The sequence below is a fragment of the Aulostomus chinensis genome, chromosome 7 (genome assembly GCF_037954235.1).
Source record: "Aulostomus chinensis isolate RoL2024-O1b breed Wild chromosome 7, RoL_Achi_v1.0, whole genome shotgun sequence".
In the NCBI taxonomy this organism is placed as follows: Eukaryota; Metazoa; Chordata; class Actinopteri; order Syngnathiformes; family Aulostomidae; genus Aulostomus; species Aulostomus chinensis.
Window position 1 is genome coordinate 24,428,822 of NC_141326.1, and position 20,567 is coordinate 24,449,388.

Sequence of the window (20,567 nt, forward strand, 5' to 3'; positions counted from 1 at the left end):
TAAAATGCACAACTACGCAACTTTGCAAAAATTGTTCTATGAAATTGTAGTGGGAATTTTTACAAAATTTTTGGTTCAGTTGGTTGCATTATGATCATAATTGTGATGTACATTTTTATTAGACTACCCAAATGGTACACAGGAAGTTTCGTTTTGAGTAAATTATGTGGAATATCGCATTTATTCGACTATATCATATCGTATTTCAACGTAGTGTGTTAAATTGTGATGTGTTTTTCATACTCAGCCCAACACTGAGTCTGCTTTGGATCCAGGAAACCCATGACTTAGAAAATTCTACGTGACAGAGTTCATATATCAGAACATCCCCATTACAAGTGCTGTAAACTGAATGACTGCTGATGTGTATGTCAGACACGTGTAGCCTCAAAAACATGTATTTGCGCAATCAGACACAGAGGTAATGTGCTCAGACTGACTATAATTCATGAGACATTATGGGCTCCAGTGACTGTCATTTTGATTCACCTGGTAACATCATGGCTTACCACAATCCCTTGCTCGGATAATGGTTCTTAATAATTATGTCCACATATTATCGCTGAATAACAGCAGGTAACTATTATTAATTTTGATAATAAAAAATGTCACTCCACAGTGACGTGAATTAGGTGAATAGAAGCGTTTTAGTGGAGACTTCAGAGCATTTAGCACAAAGCTATGATAGCAGAGTTGAACTCGCTGGCATTCAGGGAGCATTTCAGAACATAATAGGAAGTTATTATTATTCACAGATCCGCCAAATGTATTCAAAGCGAGGTGAGTTCACTAGCTGTGGGTCAAAATCAGGACAGCCTCAATAATGAGGCAATAATCCAATCCCACTGCGATGGCCAGTCAGCCAACACTTCCAATAATGATTGCTGGAAACACTGCCATGCATTTTAAGGCTTTCTAACAGGCCGTATAAAGCGGGAGCCAAAACACCATTAGTGTTGGGAGAAGTGTGGAGTATTATCCGTTCTCTTCTGAGGTGTTCTTGCCAGTTCAGCAGTGGTTCTCAAACTGGAGGGTGGGCCACCCTTAGGGGGTGTAGGGTCACGGGGGGGGGGGGGGGTGTGTGTACCCAGGGAACGTCAATGGATCAGTGTCTCTTTCTATTAATAGCTTCCCCAATCTTTGTAACTGGTCAGTAAGATATGAGGTGGGTGAGCTTTTTCTGCTCAAGAATGGGGAGGACTACTACCATACTGAGTGACGGTGTCTGTTACTGCCCCCCCCCCTTTCTTTGGCAACTTCTGACACCTCAAGGTGTAGGAGAGATCCTCAGGTCTACAAGTCTATCTGTTGTGTCTATTTGTGGAATTTTTGTTGCTTAGAGTTTGTCCCTGAGTGTCAAATCTCTTCAGTCAGCTTAAGACCTTTATCTAAGGGGAAAACCCACTCCCCTTTCCATGTTCGGCCTGCTGTTTTAGATCTGACACTCTCCAGGGCAACTATATAGCAAACTGAACTTAAGCTACTCTGAAGATTAGTGTCACTATGCTATTTTTGGCTTCTTTATTAGAATTACATATTGTTAGATGGCTGTTATTATGTTTTTGCTAAATCCCTTTGTAATTGTGGTCTGTAAAGCTGAAACACTGTATTAATGCCAACCACAGGGGAGATAACAAAGATAATCAAACTGTGGTGTTTTAACTTTAGTTTTGTCATGCACCGATGTCCAATATCATTTGATTTTCTATTTCATTTTTTGAAATTCCCACCAGGCTATTTGTCTGTGGGTACAAGCTATTTTAAATCCAGGGTGAGGCAGATGATGATTGGGAACATTTCCAAGAGAAACCAACTGAGCCCAGAGTGTGGTGTTAAAGCAAATCCAAACAAACAATGCTGGCTTGTGTCTGGGAGATAGTGGCCTGTCCGTCTGCATCACTGACACCAAATAGTCCACTGGATTTGGTTCCCAAACCCTGGAGCCAAAACAAGTCCAGTTATTCTGCATGAGTCACCATCCCAGTTTAAAAGAAAGCTGAATTTTAGTGCCAGAGCACTGATGTGTTGACAGATGTGGCTTCTGGGGAGCTTGCAGGCATTTTAAACCTTGATGGAACAGCAAGTTTGGAGCTACAAAACAATTCCTGGAAGGCTCTCTGCGGCCTTGAAAGTGACTGAACTGCAACACTTACTGTATCTCTGTAACCTTTAGCTGTCAAATCCAATCCTCCCAGTCCCTTGATTAAGGCAATTTTTTGAGCACTAGAGATGCAGCTCAGGGAAAGCAAACCTGATCAGTAGTAAGGCTACAAAATCTATTGCTTCCTGGTCCTTGACTTCAACCTTGACCTCTTCTCTATGACTACCGGGTCAGTGTCCCACATGGCATGAAGTCGAGGGGAGCCTGCTCTAAGGCTGGGACATGAGTCACTTTTGTTGTTCTTGCAGGGCAGTGCAAAATAAAGTCAGGATAGGGTAGGTAGGGGCAGTCCTCAACCCTGGGTTTGCGTGTATTTAGCCCTTTCATTATACAACTGGTTGGCTCCCAAGTTAACAGGTTTTACTGGTAGTGCTGGCTTGATCTTATAGAGCACCAAATGAGCCAGAACCTTCACTGGTTCCAGACCTTTTTTGCATGTTATTTTCTTTTTGCGTTTCATTTTTCAGATAGTTTTATTAGATTTTTTTTTTATGTTTCTTGAGAAGACAAAACCATAAAACTCAGAATTTTTGTTTTTATATTTTCCTCTTTGGAAAAAATCCATTTATTTATTCTTGTGACACTGTGGGTTATTTTCCAGAGCCCCATGATAGGAGTCACTGATTACTAAATCCATTACAGCTGGGAAACTTAAGTTTTCTGTTGATTTGATTGAAGTATCACAACAGCCACTCAATCCTGTTCTGTTTTGTCATCTGAATATTTATACCAAGATTGCTGTGCTAAGGACATACATCTTCCTATTTGAGGAGCTGTAACCAGAAAAGATTTGTTAATTCTTTCTTAACCGATGACAGGGACGAGATGAATTTGAGAGGCAGAAATGAAGTTGCCCTGCATGTCGTCTGACCCCCGATGACCACATGATCCGTATGCATCTCCTGGGTGTGTCATAAGTACACTTTTTCCTGTTTCATAGGACTGAAGCCTGAGAAAATGTGTCATATTACTTTTCCCTCACCTCCGTACTTCTGATATCACTTTCAAATTGAATTGAGGCTAGAGAAGTGTAGCAAATTAGCAGTGCTCAGATTTCTTATGAACCACTGCTCGGGGATGTTAATTTCCACTCTGATGGCTGACGATGTAGCTCTCCACAGGAATATCCACCAATAGTATCCCACAGTGTTTGATGGATTCTATTTCCACCAGATAAAATCTGATCAGAGTTGTTATTCTACTATGATTCTGCAATTATTTTTCGAGGCTACTTTTGTGATCCAAGCTGATGAAAAATTCAAGATGCTGGACAAAGTGAGTGAGGAGGCAGGTCTCAACATGACACGTCTCAGCAGGTAGGAACACAGTGAGCCTGCTGCGGTTTGATTACAGCGCTTCTCTCATCTTCTGCATGTGTGAAGCTAACAAACCATTAGAAGTCCAAAACAGAAAAAGACCACCCATGCAGTAAGGTGACTGCATTGCACAATAGCTGAGCCCAGTTTCCTGCCATATTGGTCAAACTCTCCACAACAAGCTCTATGGCAACCCTGCTGTGTTATTCTCTAGTGGCTTTTTTTTTTTTTTTAGTAGATACTCAATTCATTTTCCTGTACTCTACACTGTGGCCACTAATTAGTAGATACTTATTCTTCCTCATGTATGTTATATGACGTAAGCGTCTCCCAGGCGACATCAAGGTACCAAAGCAAAACACAAAGCTACTTCTGGGCTTTATTTATCCATCCATCCATTTTCTATACCGCTTATCCATTAAGGGTCGTGATGATGGGGGGGCTGGAGCCTAGCCCAGCTGACATTGAGTGAGAGGCGGGGTTCCCTGGATGGGTCGCCTGTCCAACACAGGGCCATCAGGAGCAAATAGGGGTTCAGTATCTTGCTCGAGGATACTTGGACATGGTCACCGGGGGGGTGAGGATCAAACCAGCGACCCTTCGGTTGCTAGATGGCTGCTCTACTGGCTGCTCTACCTCTGACCCATGCCGCCCCACCAGGCTTTATTTAGTATACTTGAATAGAATATTTATCTGGAAAATTCTTTCAAGGGATTTATCATATAAACTGAAGAGGAGCCTCTGTTCTTCACTTTGATTTATATACTCAGAGTAATAAAAGTTAAGACTTATTTCGTATTCGTTGTAAATAATCGACAGGGTGAGTTGTGTAAAGCAGTTTGTTATTAAACCAAGTAAGTCCTCTGTGTATCTACCATTTTGTTTGTGACTTAAGCAGTTTTCCGTCATTCTTTTAATTGCACTTGAAACAAGAAATTCTTATAACTTCTATTAAACTAAGTCATATAAAGAAGCCAAAGAAAGACCTGTGAAAAAACTGTTCCTTTTATCTTGGCTGAGCAGGTTTTGTTATAAAGTCTGAGCCATTGTAGGAGGGAAAAGAAAGTTCTTTCAAAGCAATAAACCAAATTTAATGTTCATTTGCTAACATTTTGTCCTTGGAGTCTCACATAATTAAATACAACAAATCAAATCAGATCGTAAATTTAGTCGTGCCTTAAATTAACCAGAAGTTTAACCTAGCACTAATAAGGCCCATCCTTTATACACAATATTACATGGTCTTTCCAAGTATGGTTAAGGTTAAACTAAGAGAAATAAATCCATTGGCGTACTATCAAGAGACAGACTGAGACATATTGGCTGATTGATTATCAAATTCCTCAGTAAGATCAGATTGCTGCAATGTTTCCTGGACATTACCATGTTTTTGATCTGATCTTCCCTAGTTTTGGTCACTAGTAAATTTATTAAAACCAAACCTTGCCAACATATTTGTTTTCCTGAATCTGTGTCAGCTTCTCTTCTCTTTTTTAATTAAAAACGGCGCCAGTACTCACTTTATGAAACAGATCAGCTGCACCGCCAGATGTGACCAATTAAGTTCTCTTTTGAATATTAAAAATAACTAATAGTGTGCCAGTGCGTGCAAACACAGCAGGCCACAGAAATTCATGACCCTCTGTTACCTTGAAATAATATCAATGAGCTCCATGCAGTGAAGTATGTTTATTGTATTTAAAGTACAAAGTAGACAGCCCTCTGTACTAGCATTAGTAAGTAGACTAAATATCAAACTTGAAAAGCCAAAATTAGGGTCTGGAATAGATTGTAGCACCAAGCTACTTTTAGTAAAGGAGTTTGAGTGGGTGTCTAGTAACTGAAGGGCCACTGAGTCGATCCCTGCTCGCCCTTCAGCAAGAACTCCTAATTGTTTCTGATGAGCAGGTGAGCAGCCACCACCGTCTGAGTGTCTGAGTCAATGATCCAATGCAGTAAAGTGCTCTAAGTGCCATAAATGTATAAAAGTAAAGTATGAATACATTCCATTTACTATCTAAAGTAAATCGCTTCATGGTATTAAATGAGTCGTTTAAAAATAGTGATGACTCACCCAGCATTTAGGGGCATATACAGTTGTCCAGTACAGCATGTTTCTAAATTTATATCATTCAAGCCAACTGGCTCCGTCATGCTCACACCTGCAACCTTATCAACTTTCCTTCCAAGCCGTCATTGTGAACTCATGTACACTACTGCCACAATTTCTCACAGTTTCGCATGATCATTTTGCAACTGTTCACATCAAGCACGCTCCTACTGTGGCTTCCAAGTTTTTACTGTTATTGATAATTATGTGGGATCAACTAGCACTCTGCTACCTGTTTCATAAAGAAACATTATGCAAAATATGAAAACAACTTGTGTTTTTTGGGGTTTTTTTTTAAATTCTGCAATAAAAATGTGTCTCTGTAGCCCGTCTAAGGGTGTGACGCTTTCTTAACAGCCCTGCAGGATGTTTTAGAGATGATGAGCTTGTTCTTTTGCTATCAGTAACTCAACTTCTGACACATACTGTCCTTCACATCCACTAACAAATTATTCTTTTCCCTGCCTCAGGCTGCAATTCTTAACTCACTGGCAGTTGCGCGGGACACAGTTCAGTCCTCTGAGCCTGAGATGATCATTAGGTCTTTGAATCTGCCTACACAGGCTCATATCCTAATGGAGCACTGTAGGGCTTTTCAGTGACGCTGTAATGTCATCAATTAAATGAAACATCATTTATTATGATGACAGTCAAAGGGAGCATCAGTGAGGCACAGGACTCGTTACAGCAGATCAGTATTTGGATGCCACTCCATACTAGACCAAGATATAGGATGCCGTCACTTAGCTGCAGCGTCTCTATGTATACTCCAACTCACTGCTCTCCAACACATGTGTTTAACGGTGATTGATAATAGACATTAACATGGATTAAGGGCCAGCGTAGCAACAGAGAGTATTTGTGTGCTCAGAGGGAAACATAAACCTAATAACGAAGCACAGAGGCTGCATAAATATCCCACTACTATCTCCATAGGAGACAAATGGTTACGCATGCACTCAAAATGGCAAGCCTAAATGTTTAATCTAAAAATAAAGTAACACTGAAGACAGGGAGAATTGTAATGTTGACTTTTTGCCTTTACAATCTTGAAAGCCTCTTTGATAAAAGACATGATTAAATAAATTGATAATGGTTTTCAGACGACTTAATCACATGTCACAGACTTTGAAGTTCATTTTTGAACAAAAATACATGTTGGACAACAGTGTAGAGATGGGCTTGGACATCGCAGTGTGTAATCTCCAAATAGCCCAAAATCTTCTACTGTGCTTCTCCCTCATCAAACCTCTGACAGATTTGGGTCTCCTGCTGTGGTGTGATGAAAAGTGGGCTGTTAGATTCTCAGTGGTTGCTGAAGTAATTGGTCACTTAATATTTCCTTCTTTTCTCATGCAGTAACAGGCGGTAATATAGATAAATAAAAAAAAAAGCTCGGTGTGCTTTTGCTTTATCCCAAGAATGTTGTTGTTGTTTTTTTACATAATTCCTCTCTTAACAGCCTTAAGAATTAGCCTGACAGTTGTAACAGGGTTGTCCTAACCTTTATGTATATTCTAGTTTAATTCCAGACATAGCAAGACTCTCCATCTGTGTTTTATGCCTGATCATCTGGCCAGTATGTTCTGTTTTCAGTCTCGGGGAGCTATGCGTGTGCTGCGTGTGCTTGTCTGCATGCACGTCTGTGTATTTACAGTACGTGTTCTGCCTGACTACTATCAGGCTCATTACACAAACCATTCACTTCTCTGCAAACAAGCCTTGCACTGTATTGAGTGGAACCTTGCTCTTTTATACCCTTTCAAGCAAAAGGAGCAGTGTGACAACTCCATGTGAATATAATGCAAGACAAAGGCACAATATTAATATATAAAACCCTTTTGTAAGAGCAGAGCAATAGAGAGAAAGCAGAATCAGTTTATGAGGAGGATCTGAGTGGACGGGAATCCCTCGTCGTATAGGACGTGTTTTCCTCTGACAGTACACCAAAGCTCTAACCACAAGTAAAAAAAGATGGAAAAAAAATAGATAAAATGCCACTTTAACAAGCCTCGCGGGGCTTCAACTGACTGGCTTTTTGAAGAGGGAACAGCTTGTCTAATCTAACATGCTTTAAAAGACTAACAGAAACAGGCTGCTGTTCTCTTTGTATGTATTCTGTCCATACAGCCCACCATAATGGCCCTGAACCCTGTCCTTGTCGTGTGCAACCATCTGCTCATGTTGTGTTGATTACATAGGATGTTTGGCAACAAGTGGGAACTGGAACGAGTAGAGCAATAACACAGTTACGTAAAGGGTATCGCACTGCCCACTTGTTCACCAGTTTTGAGCTGAATCCCTAAGTCATCAATGACAGGCATTGAACAGTTGGTAAAAACTGACATGTTTTAAAAAAGGGGGTGAAAAAAATGGGATAAACTCAACGATTAAAAAAAATACAGTTACCCAAGCAGACTAGATATTAAGATTAGAACTACTGAAAACAAAACAAAAACTAGATTCAACCATTTCATTGGTTTCATCGTGAAAGAGTGGGAAAGTGGGGAGCTGTGCGTGAGATTTTATCAGGATTTTCGAGAAAGAAGTTGTATTTTTGTGCCCCACTGTAAACTTTTTTTTTTTTTTTTTTTGGCGCATACTAATGTTGGTAGAATGTTCAGAAGGGTTCAAAATAAATAGTTTGTGTAACAAACATGAATGTCATTTCCTGTTTGTGGAAGAGGCCTGACAGTTTTTTGGAACTTGTTTCTATGTGAGGAGTTGGAGTCACACTCTATCACCAGTTGTTTGTGTGTGTGTGTGTGTGTGTGTTTGCGCGCGCGCGCACGCGCGCTGAGTGATGACAAAGGGATCCAACCAGCCATATTTTTAACACTAATCATGTGATGTTTCATATTCTGTATGTCCCTGTCCCCAGGTCAACTTCTGTTTTGTTTTGTGTTTTTCTATGAAAAGTAGGAACTGCTAGTAAAATTAGATAAATGTGTTACCACTCTTGCGTTTGTGAGATTGTGTCTGACTATTTCTGGGTCAGTTTTTATAAAAAGAAATTCATTTTTCTTTACTTGTGGAGATCTCAGAGAAAAACAAAAACAGGCCTGCTGCTTCACCCAACTTTTGCAACTTTCTAAAGCCAACAATCTCATCTTCTTTTTGGCGTAATTGCCCAGGAGTTCAACGGTGGTCAGAGCCTCAAGTCATTCTTTAATTGTTTCCACCATATTTGTGCATCTGCCTTTGTCAATGATCCCTGATCGAGGAAAACAACATCAGAAGAGATACATTCTGCAAACACACAAGGAATTATTCTCACTGCTCTGTAACCTGTCACCACAAATCCAAAACTTGCAAGTAGTAGTCAACAATACATTGTCTGGAATCTCTCTGAAGAAGTTTTTTTTTTTTTCCTTTAGGCTATTTCTTCTTCTCTTTACTCCTGCTGTTGACCCGTCTATGTCATTGTCAGCTTTCATGAAACATGGCAACACCAATAAAGAAACTCTGTTCTCCCCACACATGGAGTTCCAGCCCCAGCCGTGGCCCTGAGTTCTCACCAGAACAGTTTACAAATAATTCAAGATGATGGAGAAAAAAAAACAGTAGCGTGTGGTGATGCAACACTGAACTGGATGTGATCCACCAGCCAATCATCCTTTTTGATCACAAGAAAAAAATCTTTGATGGTCCTCCATGTCGATGGAGGTTTCTGCACTCAGCTGCTGTCATCCTTTCAATAATTCAGGGCACAAGATTTGTAGCACTTGGAACACACTTTCTGCTGAAAAGATGCTTCTATGCACATATGCTTTTTTCAAGTACAGAATTTCAGTAATATAAGTAAAAATGAAATGTCATGAAATTTGTCATGAATATTTGAGATGTAGAGGCAGTGTGGAGTAGAGGTTCAACATCCTACCTGGAATGAAATCAGAATTTATGGGTGCAGGTCTTCAAACGATGCATCATTCCTGCGTTTTTCTGTCACATGTGGCGGACGCTGATAAGAGCCTCCCATATAAATGCAAGGTGTTTCTCTCTTTGTAAAACTACTTCCAAATGCTAATAGCCCATTGGAAGAGTTTGTATTAAATTACCATAAATACCACCTTGATCTAATTCAGGGACAGGGACCATTTATTTTTATTTTCCTGTGGTAGTATCAAGGTAATACATGTGCCAGAGAACAGAAACAAGTACGGCTCGGCAAAATGTGCTGCAACCACATTCATCTCACTTACTGTCTGTGGACGGTTGGCCATGACAGAGCTTTTAACATTTGCTGTGCTGTGATACCCAGCTGGAATAAGAGGAATACATGATCTCCCATGATGCATCATTTACAAGCCAGCTGCTCTTCAGCAGTTCTGCATTTGAAACTATATTGGAATTGGTTTGATATTCTGTGAAAACAGCAACAATGTCTCAAAGAATCCCATGCGTTGTATGAAGGTCTGTTACAAATGTCCCTTTACCAGTTATGCTTTACATTGGAATGTCTGTGATTAGATGCTGTTATAATTTTAGTTCTCATCAGTACAAATTGATGAGGTACGGTATAGTCTGTCCATCCATCTATCCATCTATTCTTTTGAATGTTTTTCCAACCGGAAATACCAGAAATGATTAGTTGAGTCGTCAGTGAGTCGTTAAAAAAACAACAACCTGTAAATTGTTTGGATAAAAATGAAACAAGTATTCCTTTAATTTCACAAAAATGCCTGCACATCTTTGATTTTTGACTTTTTGAGACAAAATGTGTGATTCGCTATGACCTCTTAAAGGGAAGTTATGGGAACTTGCAAGGACCAGTGTTTTCTATTTTGTGACATGATATAGAGTGATGAATTAAAACAAAGAATATGTATACATGTAAAGTAAACCAATGATGTAAACCTCCACAAAGGCCAGTCAACCACATTTCATTCATCATCAAATGAAAACATCATGTATTTCTAGAGATTATTGTAAAAATAATAGAAATATTACAGATTTTTTTCCCAAGAAACCAATAGAAATGTCCAAAAGCCCTTATCTAGCAATGTTAACATGAACGAAATTACAGTACCATGGATATAAAAGGTAATTGGGCTTCATTTATATACTGTAGCACCCTCTCTACCTTAACAGGACTCAGGTGACTCAACGGTTTTCCTTTGTTCACTGCACTCACCCACACAGGTTCACAAACTGATGCCGCCATGTGTCATGCCAACCAGCTTATCAGAGGCAATCAGGGGTTCATCACAACCTCTGGGAGAGCAAAATGTTGGCATGGCATGATCACAATCAGTTATTTCAAGTGACGAAAGAGGATTCAATAAAGGTACTAATTGTGATTTGTGTAAACATGGAACTAACGAACCCCGGTGCTGCCAGATTGACAAATGTAATTAAAGTCATCCTCTTATGTAACACAAAGGACAGATTTTAGGAGACATCGTGTGCGCTTGCTGCCAAACAAGCTGTCCACACAGCACAATGAACCTTCAAGAAATCCAAATCAAACGTCTTAATCTTTTCTCTCCCTGCTTGTCTTGTTCCCATCAGGAATCCTGACTCCCAGCAGCCGCCATGTGAGAGGAGCTCTCAGCAAGCAGACGATGCCCATGTCCAGCTAAAGCTGAACAGCTTCCCCACTCCTTCCCTCCCTTCCTCCTACTCCCTCCCTTCTTTCCCACATGAGGACGAGAAGATGACTATCACCAGTCGGCAGTCCTTCAATGTCCTGACGGTCATCTTCCTCCTGCTGTCCACTGCAGGTCTGCTCACTTTACTGTGTGTTTGTCAGTGAGTCTCTGAAGGTTCATCCCCTTTTCATTACAGGGGCTTCAGAAGAGATACTGATGTGTCGGTGCAAGGCATTCTGGGTCTCAGTCCCAGTTGTCCACTTTTGCCACAATTTGAAAAGAAGTGGAAAAAAAAGAAACTGACTCTCCCGGGACACAATGAGGAGAAGGCTTTAAGTTAAGTCAGATACATGTTGTGTAAAGGCATGAAGAAACATTCACAGACCAAAAAATTGAAGCTTGCTGGAAAAAAAGGTACAAAGAGACGATTAAAAACCAACACAAATACCTGGGACAAGGATAAATGTTTTGTGTAAGGGCAACATGAAATCTCAAGCTTAGATTTTAGCAAATAAAGCAAAAAAGTGTTTTTTAAACCCGGAAAACTTCAGGGCCAAGCCAAACGTGTCTCTCGATGTAGTGATGGTTCTATTTATTCGGTTTTAATTCTCATGTAAGAGCAAGTCATTGTGGGAAAGAGACAGAGCTGTTTTCAGAGCGCAGATTGCAAACATACTCCAATACAAGAGCCAAGCAGTTTTGCTGTATCTTACATTTCAGGAGGTGTTAAATAAATCAGAGTGTGTTTGTTTACAACCACATCACTCTCAAAACCAGCTGTTGTTCCTTTGAGCTTTTCTGAGACTTCCACTGAATTATTTTCTGTTCAAACCTGCAAGAATTGCAACATCAGAAGACTTTATGGTCCAATTCCAATGTTTAGGACCTCTGCTGCACTTATTGCCAGCCCTCCCCCTTACAACCCTTCACCCCTCCTTTATGTGCAAGGATTTATGGGATTGAATTAACATGAGCTAATTGCAGAACCTTCTGGCCGATTCTCAAACTTATATAGTCAACGTAAAGGTCAAATGAAGAGTTTTCTGCAGCTATAGACTTGTAATCCTCCCATCCTTTACTGCAGCTGCTTCATTCCATCCTGTCCTTTTACAAAAAAATGAGGGTTTCTTGAAGGGAAGGTGTCCACATAAAGCTCATTATAACCTGAAAGAGCTCTCTGCTTTCAAATGCTGATCCATCCCTACCCGAGATAACTGAAAGCCTTCTATCAGCCCGCAGCGTAAGTGGACCTTGAACTGAATCACAGTATCAACTCTTTTACTGACAACACAAGCTTGTTTTAAAGCTCCACTGATGAAAGGAAATACACAAGACAAAGAAGAATCAATTAGAATAAAACCAATTAAAGCGCATTTCACATGAAGTGGCATGATTTAATTTGTGCTTCAATTCAGAATTTGGGCTGTCTGATCTCATCATTGTTTTTCGATCAGTTTAGCCGGTGTAATTGCGCTGCTGATTTGTAGCACATTTAGTCATATCTGTCCAATGTTGTTTGACGAAGAAAATATTGGGAAAAGGCTTTTGTCTGGTCAAATTAAGCAGAACAATCTGTTCAAAATTCAAATGAAGATAAAGCACAGGAGGAGCAGCATGATGTTTGTGTCTTTGTTTTGCACGATGGTATCAGACAGCCAGGCCTGTGACAAAGTTTTGCAGTTTGATAAACATGTCCAGTTCTGTGCATTTCCTATCACTACTTTGCAGTCATCAGTGTCTTTCTGCAGGCGAATCAGAAAAGTGAGTCAATGTGTGAGCAACTGAGAGTTTGTATGAGGCTAGAAGCAATAAAAATCAGATGAGACCACAAATAAGATGGTTTACCTTCAGCGTTATTTTGCAAGGGCACCATCACTGCATCGTGGCTTTAGCTACCCACGCCAGTAATGATTGGTTTTCAGAAAAAACAAACAAAGCCAGAGTGTGTTCTCTACTACAGAAGAACGATAACAGGTTCAGCCACACGTGTCTCCTGTGCTAGCAATGGAAGGAAGTCTGGCTGTGAGGTGGAGACGATTGGAACCACGACACCTTCTGAAAACTGTGAGGCTAGCAGTTTAGAGTGTGTCTTTCAGTTTTTCCTCAGCTGTTGTGTGCAGTTTCTGTGTTTCTGCCTCCTCTGTGTCATATATCTTTAGACAAAAAACTGTGACTGCATGTGTGAAGGTGTTGGACCAAGCCATGATGTGTGAAGTCTTGCTCTTTCTCTCTTAAAGCGAATCTGCTGGACTACTATTTACATGATGTTAGTCATTTTAGAGAAACACCACGAAGCTCACATTAGAAGTCAAACCCCGTAATTAGACAGTGACAAGATGTTATGAAGGTGTGGGCCTATCCTGGTCCATTGTGCCATGCACTAACTATCATCAGCCCTGTAAAATGACACTCATTATCTCTGGGTCATATCCCTGACAGATTGCTAATTTAATATTATTAGATGGAGTCTTAGCTGCTTCAGTGTGAGTTCCAACAAACACCCATTGGTAAACAGATTCTTAAACTATGATATTGTAAGCTTTGGGGTGGTAAGGAAGCACATGTTTATCTTTTCCTGAAGCTGCAGCTGCTTGAATGAAAAGCCACAGAATACAAATAAACTACAGAAAGAAGTACTATTTTTTTTTTAAGTCTTTTATTAGGATAAGTATTTACACATTGAAGAAGAATAGAAACAGGCTTTAACCCTCACACACACAAACAAGGTTGTCATAGATGTGCAAAATGAAATAAAACAACTTACTAATTGCATAAATCTAGAAATAAAACATAATCCAAAGTGTTGTGTCCACTCAAAGAGGGATATTCTTCCTTTCATTTAGTTAATTAACTCTTGTGGATGAAAACACATGCTTTTCTGATTTTTTGGTTTTTTTTGGGGGGGATAAAAGTTTCTTTGTGGTTCAGCATGCTTTTCCACATCTGAGCACATCTGTCTTCTCCTCTACTGCAGCCCTCTCAGCTCATTATCGGGTGTGTGAACCTTACTCTGACCACAAGGGGCGTTACCACTTCGGCTTTCACTGCCCACGCCTCTCAGACAATAAGACCTACATGTTCTGCTGCCATCACAACAACACCGCCTTCAAGTACTGCTGCAACGAGACGGAGTTCCAGATGGTCATGCAGATCAACCTCACCACAATCTCAGACGGTTATGCGCACAAGTAAGTGTGAATAAAAATAATCACAAACAACAAAAATACACACAATAATGCCTGTGTGATGCATGTAGCAATACTTGACAATGCTTTTGTCTCATTTTTATTATGGGCATACGTACTTCCTCCAGGACCACTAAATACTTTTATAATGGAGATTTTTCTGTTCACATTTGGATCTTGATCAAAACACACAAGTTGATGGACAATTGTGTTGATTTTGGAAAATACCAAAATAGATGGATCGCTAAGTTAAACCAGCTGGCAGGAGGCCCAAATACCAGAACATCTGTTTTTTTCATTTGATTCAAGTTGTTTCATGTGTAGTATGGGAGGAAAGATTCTGAGTCCTGCCCATTCGTTTTCATTACATCCAACAAGGAGATTCAAAAATGAGCAAGAGTCCTAAAGGTATTGATATTCACCACACTTGATGGAGGGAACCAGTAATGTGTAACATGACAAAAAACTCTGCCTTGTAAGTTGTTGCTCCAGTAAAACCAATACATCTATTAGTCACTGAGTTTATGTAATTATATACGAACTAATATTTTTTTAGTTTAGTCATCGTCAAGCAAATAAGTCTACATCTAAGGGTTTTTTGGCATTGTATTTTTTTAAAAGTCATTACGTACATTTGTTTTATAGCAATTTTGAACAAGAGAGACAGGAAATGTGGGGAGGGTGTTGACTTGCAGCCTGCCAATAAATCCTCCCTTCAACGGCATCTTCACTTGTTTATTAAATCTTTTTGAGAGGTGTTGTTATTTTTAGTTGCCATTTTAGTGGCTGTCGTTTCTGACGCTGCTGGGTTTTACTGAGGTATCAGTATTATAGTTTTCCTTCCCATTTCTATCAATTAAAGTGACAAAATATAAGGAACATCTCATTTTATCTGCAATTAAATCTGTTAATGTAGATGTTGAGACATTCTGCTAACTCGCAAACCAAAAATATTCCCCCGTAGAGAAATAGCTCTGAGCTGAATCTTGAGTGGAGTTTTGTCACAAGCTATTGTGGAACAAATAGGTTCTGAAATAAGATTTCCTCAGATCAGATGAAAACAGCCAGTTGCTGGTTGTTTGCTCCCTTGACATTATCTCACTCATTGACACCATTTGTGTCTAGTTGACATTGATCTACACCTACAGAGGGATTCCAAACCAGCGCTGAGAAGCAAAGCAGCTGAAAACAGTTGTTGTGAGTGGGATGTCTGCTCATGATAGCACTCGAAGGCAGATGTCAAGTGCCAGTTATTATATCAACTATCGCGACGGTATCCAAATGATAAAAATACATTCAATGGTAAACTACACCCGTGTTGGACAGTGTTTTTCACAGACGGAGGACTCGTGAATCTGAAGGTACACCCATCCCTCGATAAGCAAATTTGAGCGGAGTGAAGGACACAGAAAATGAGCCTCCTGGTCTGTGGAATCTCTCAGTGGGAGGATTGAGTGACAAAACCACAGCTTTCTGTGCTAATGCCCTCCCAGCATGCCCATGCCTCAGTTCTTCCACTGCCCCACAGCAGGTCATGATATTTCATTTTATCATCAGATGGCCTGTTGGGGCCCTCTTTCATCCCTCCTCCCTGGTCGAGAGGACAGCGGGCTTGATATTTACCACCGGGCAACCGAGTTAACCCTTAGAGGCATACAGACGTCATTTGCATCCAGATTCACATCCCTTAATCTCAGCGGAATTGCTCACGACCTATTCATGACAGCAAGGTGGTTCACACATAAATGAAATGGCATGACTTGACCTTTCCAACAATGTGAGTTCCTTGACTATGCACGGAAGTGTTGGAAGGAAGAATAATTTTAAATTGACATCAAATTTATTCATAGTTACAGTTTACATAGAACTCTGCATCTGTGTGTTCGAGGTTCTCAGCTGAATAAGTCACAAAATCCTGATTGCTTTACAAAGTATATCACACCAAACTACCAGGTTGATCCTGCCTGATGTTACGACAGGTCCTGTACAACGCATACATGTAGAAATGTAACATAAAAAGGCAGACCTGGATGTTCTGAGAAGGTGAAAGATACAGCATGTGTGGCTAACCCTTATCAGTACCCAAGATAATGACTTAAAAGTAAAATAACTTAGAATAGGTGGGGCTTTATAGGGTTAAAGTGGCTTAATTTTGCTCCCTGCTCATTCTGCATGGGGAGAGGATGAGAATAATCATTTGAGATTCACAGCAGTTCAAGGTTGAGCCAAATGTATTTTTCCTCAAAGAGTTTCATGGGTCAGTGCTCTGTAGCATTGAGTCCTCCTTAGAGTTAGTTACTCGGTATGGTGACGAAATACTGCAGAAGTGAAATATTCTCTGAGTGCAAGAGTCATCTGAGGATATACTGTACCTTTTTTTTTTCAAAGCAAATCAGCGAACTTTGACAGATGATCAACTGCACCGTCCTGTCTCAGGAAAGTGTGTTAAAATATTGAATAATATTTGCTCTTCCTAAGTTGTCATGATCAATCCCTTCAAGGATTCTGCACGTATTGTTGTTGGATCAACCTCAGTTACCCAAGATTAACCCCGCGTGGATAGTTTCCTCCTCTCATCACTGTAGTTGGCATAAAGATTAAGTAAAAGGCACATGTCTCCAACTCAGAGGGGAGGAAAGGTAAATGCCATTTAGGAGACATTAAGATCTGAGTGCTGTGCAGGTGATGGCCTGTTTTTCGGCCTCATTTGAGAGGCTTGGATATTCGTTTGAAATCTGTTTATTCAGATAAACATCCCCATCATATTCAGACAGAGGTGGAATAACTTGACTTACCAGACTTGAAATACTTGAATATGATGATTTATTACAGCTTCAATCTCAGCGGTCAAATAAATGACTGTTCCGTCCTTAATTTCCTGCATAATGATGTTCCTGAGAGTACTAAATCTCTTTGCGTTTGTGTGTTATTTTCCTAATAAATGTCTTCAACGCCACATAAACAGACACCCAGAGATACTTAGTACCCCAGTTTTATCAAAAAGCTGTTTGTCAAATCTCTTTGGGAGCGCCGTCTCCTCATCTACTTTTCTGTATTTTATAGATGTGGGTGGACTAAACCAAAACTCAAATGTGCCCTACATGAATCGAGTGACATTAAGAAAAGTTGAAAATGAGGTTCGCAGACTTTCACAGCCTCAGTGTATGAGCCAAGAGGAGATGGATTAAAAAGTGTTTTGTGCTAATTAAATCCTTTCCCTAATTTAAGACACAATATTTAAAAAGCATCAAAAGGAGACAAGGGAGGGTTAATACATAAAATAGTTCATTTAACATCAGGCAAGAATTAGATAGAAGCTTTGTTCAGACACATAAACGTTCACAACTGGCAGCTCCATCATACGGGTAATTTACACCTTGTGTTAACATACGTCTCGCACACAGATTGTCTGGATAGATTTAATCTGATTACATTGATACATACGTGTGACTGCAGTGGCCGTGTGGAGATTACTGACATACTCAAGCTCACGTAACTGCAGCGTCTCTCACTGTCTCGGTCTCAAACATCTGGTTTTATTCATGGAAAACTGGAACTGGTGTTGTTCAAACATGCACGTTAGTTGTTGTACGTTGATTGGATGTATGAATTTGTACTTGTGTCACACTTGTGTTCAATGTGCTCACAATGCGTCTCGGCCCACCTCCAGAGGTGGTTTGCTCTGGAGGTGGGCAATCCCTTCTCAGTGTCTCCAGGGTGCATTTATATCTGTTTTTAATGTGATCAAGCAGCATCCAGTCAATGAAAAAGTGCACATGAGGTCATTTTCTTGTGGAGTTTGTAGTCTCAATTAAGCGTATCTGTTTCTGTAAGCATGTGAAGAGTGTTTATCTCAGCTTTCCCAGAGCACACTGTGTTAATACTCTGTCTTCCCTGCAGTAATTATACAGCCCTGGTAGGCGTGTGGATCTACGGCTTCTTCGTCATGGTTCTGCTGGCCCTGGACTTTCTCTACTACTCAGCCATAAACTACGAGCTGTGCCGGGTCTACCTTGAGAAATGGGGTTTAGGAGGACGCTGGCTGAAAAAGGCTCGGAGTCAGTGGCACAGGTCCATACCAGAGGAGAGCGAGGCCCAGGCTCAAGCCCAGCCCATGGTCCCCAGTCACTACCAACCCAGACACAGCCTCCGAGGGGAGAGCCACAGCCCCACGCTCCTGCCCTACAACACCTCCACCGCATGGTGAGTCACATGGCAGACCGCCAAGCTGCAGTTTAACATTAATGTCTCCTGTACACCTGCAGTGTTCAGCGCGTAGTCACTTTGAATAACAGATCTCCTCAGGAACAGCTGGTGTCTTTGTGAGATCCATGAAACAGTTGGCTAGGACCAGATAATAATAGATGAGTGAGACAGGTAGCTGGAGGAGATACAGATCACCATTTGTAAAAACAATCTGATGATGCAGCCATGTTGTTGTATCTTTTTTTTCTCTCCAGTCAAATCAACTGCTGTGTATTGATATTGTTCAAGATGAATTGTTTCTGAAGAATTTAAGATTCGAGCAAAATACCACTCACTTCAACAAATACCTTCACGAAAGCTCATGTTGTTCCTAGACAGCAGGACAGCTATTCAGTTGGTATTGACACTCACTGCTGACCAGTCTATCAAAATGAAGAGATGATGCTCCACACTTAGAGCACTGAGGCCACATCAGGCTAACCTTGGGAGAGCTCCAGTGTTATCCAAAACAACAACAGTGGTGACTGGCTGAATACATACAAGATAACACTGTGTTAATACACAGAACCGTTTTATTCAGATGCGACAACAAACTGTTAATATATGCTTAAGGTCTTGACGTAACCCCACGTAATCAGAGCTGTTCTGCTCTTCATAAGCTTATTAAACCGCATTTTCGTCCTGTTGTCTGGAGAACTGATTCATGCAACAAATCCTTCAAAACACATCTCTCTTTAGAAATGTTCTTTTTCTCACATTTCTTGCCTGCCTATCTGTTCTTCTTTGTGTTTTGTTACATAGAGGCTGACATGGCAGGGAAACGAGCAGCACATATTAGAGCATTTCTAGCATAGTTTTTAAAACACCAACAGTCAGGGCGTTTAAACATCAGTCTCCCCGTTTACTTGAGCTGAAGTGCACACACACACACACACACACACACACACACACACAATTACTGACTACTAATGACATTGCTAAATGTTCCATATCAACTCACTGATAAAGACTTTAATATATGATTTACCTCCTAATCCAGATGTTATCAATATTTTAAGATCACTCCTCTTCCACACAGTAATTGATAATATCCTGCAAAGTGTCTGATCTCTTTTTTTCTTCCATCTGAATGTAGCTGCTCTCTGTCTTGACCTCAGCCTTAGGGAGGACATTTTCTTGGTTTTGATTCTGACCAGCTTATTAGGAAGCTGTCTTTATTCATGAAAAGAAAAGAACAGAAGAATATGAAAGCCCTTCTGGGGCCCCTAACTCATATTCATATCCTGAAGGATTTAAAACTGAGTCACATTACAAACTGTTCTGTGGCAAAACACCATCTGCTAACTCTAACTTTCCAGTTTATCTTTTTATTGCCTTTTTAGTTACAGGAATCTCAGGGTGTATTGGCTTCATTGGGCTGTTGTGAAAACATACAAACTGATTTACAATGTGAGCTACTAGAACATACAGCAGCTGCGGGGAACTTTTCTTGTCTTGGCAGACATTGTTCAGACTTTCATATTGTAGCTATGCAATCACAGTCTGAACAAACCTACATTTTGTTCTGTCAATTTTTCATTCATTTCCCCGGTATCAGACACTGTGCACCCTATCCGTCTGAATGAGGCTCTCAGTCTCTTCCAAGAGGTAGCCATCTCTCTCAGGTCATGATAATTTAATGCGGGCAGAGTTTTGACAAATGGCTTTGAGAAGCCAAATGGACTGAGTGAGTCGTAGCTGGAGGAGCAGGGAAGCTGCAAAGGCATCCTGGGGCTGGAATCATAGTTAACTAAGACTGGATGTATCCACGGGGCCTCCTCATTAGACATAAAGTCAGCCCGCTATGACAGGACTCATCAATCCTTGACTGGCGAGGTTGACCTGTAGTGGCAGCTCTCCACATTTAAGACAATGGATGTCTATAAAAGGGGGAGAAACTTCAGCACGACGCTCATTGACAAAGTGTGCCAGGAAAATGAGAGCATGCTAAGTTATGGT

General features: G+C 40.5%; 1 protein-coding gene across 5 annotated transcripts in view; it reads left to right on the forward strand.

The window, feature by feature from the left end:
* The window catches only part of shisal1b (shisa like 1b), a 104,083-nt gene that overhangs the window by 73,286 nt on the left and 10,230 nt on the right, over positions 1-20,567 (forward strand). For 4 of the 5 annotated variants that reach the window (XM_086209474.1, XM_086209476.1, XM_086209475.1 and 1 more), the window contains 3 exons: positions 11,099-11,310; positions 14,153-14,366; positions 18,264-18,570. In XM_086209474.1, coding sequence (XP_086065600.1) covers positions 11,244-11,310; positions 14,153-14,366; positions 18,264-18,570 — 588 coding nt within the window. In that variant the 5' untranslated portion in view covers positions 11,099-11,243. Of the gene's footprint in view, positions 1-11,098; positions 11,311-14,152; positions 14,367-18,263; positions 18,571-20,567 lie in introns of those variants that run through there. The other variant, XM_086209478.1, reaches the window with a different exon arrangement.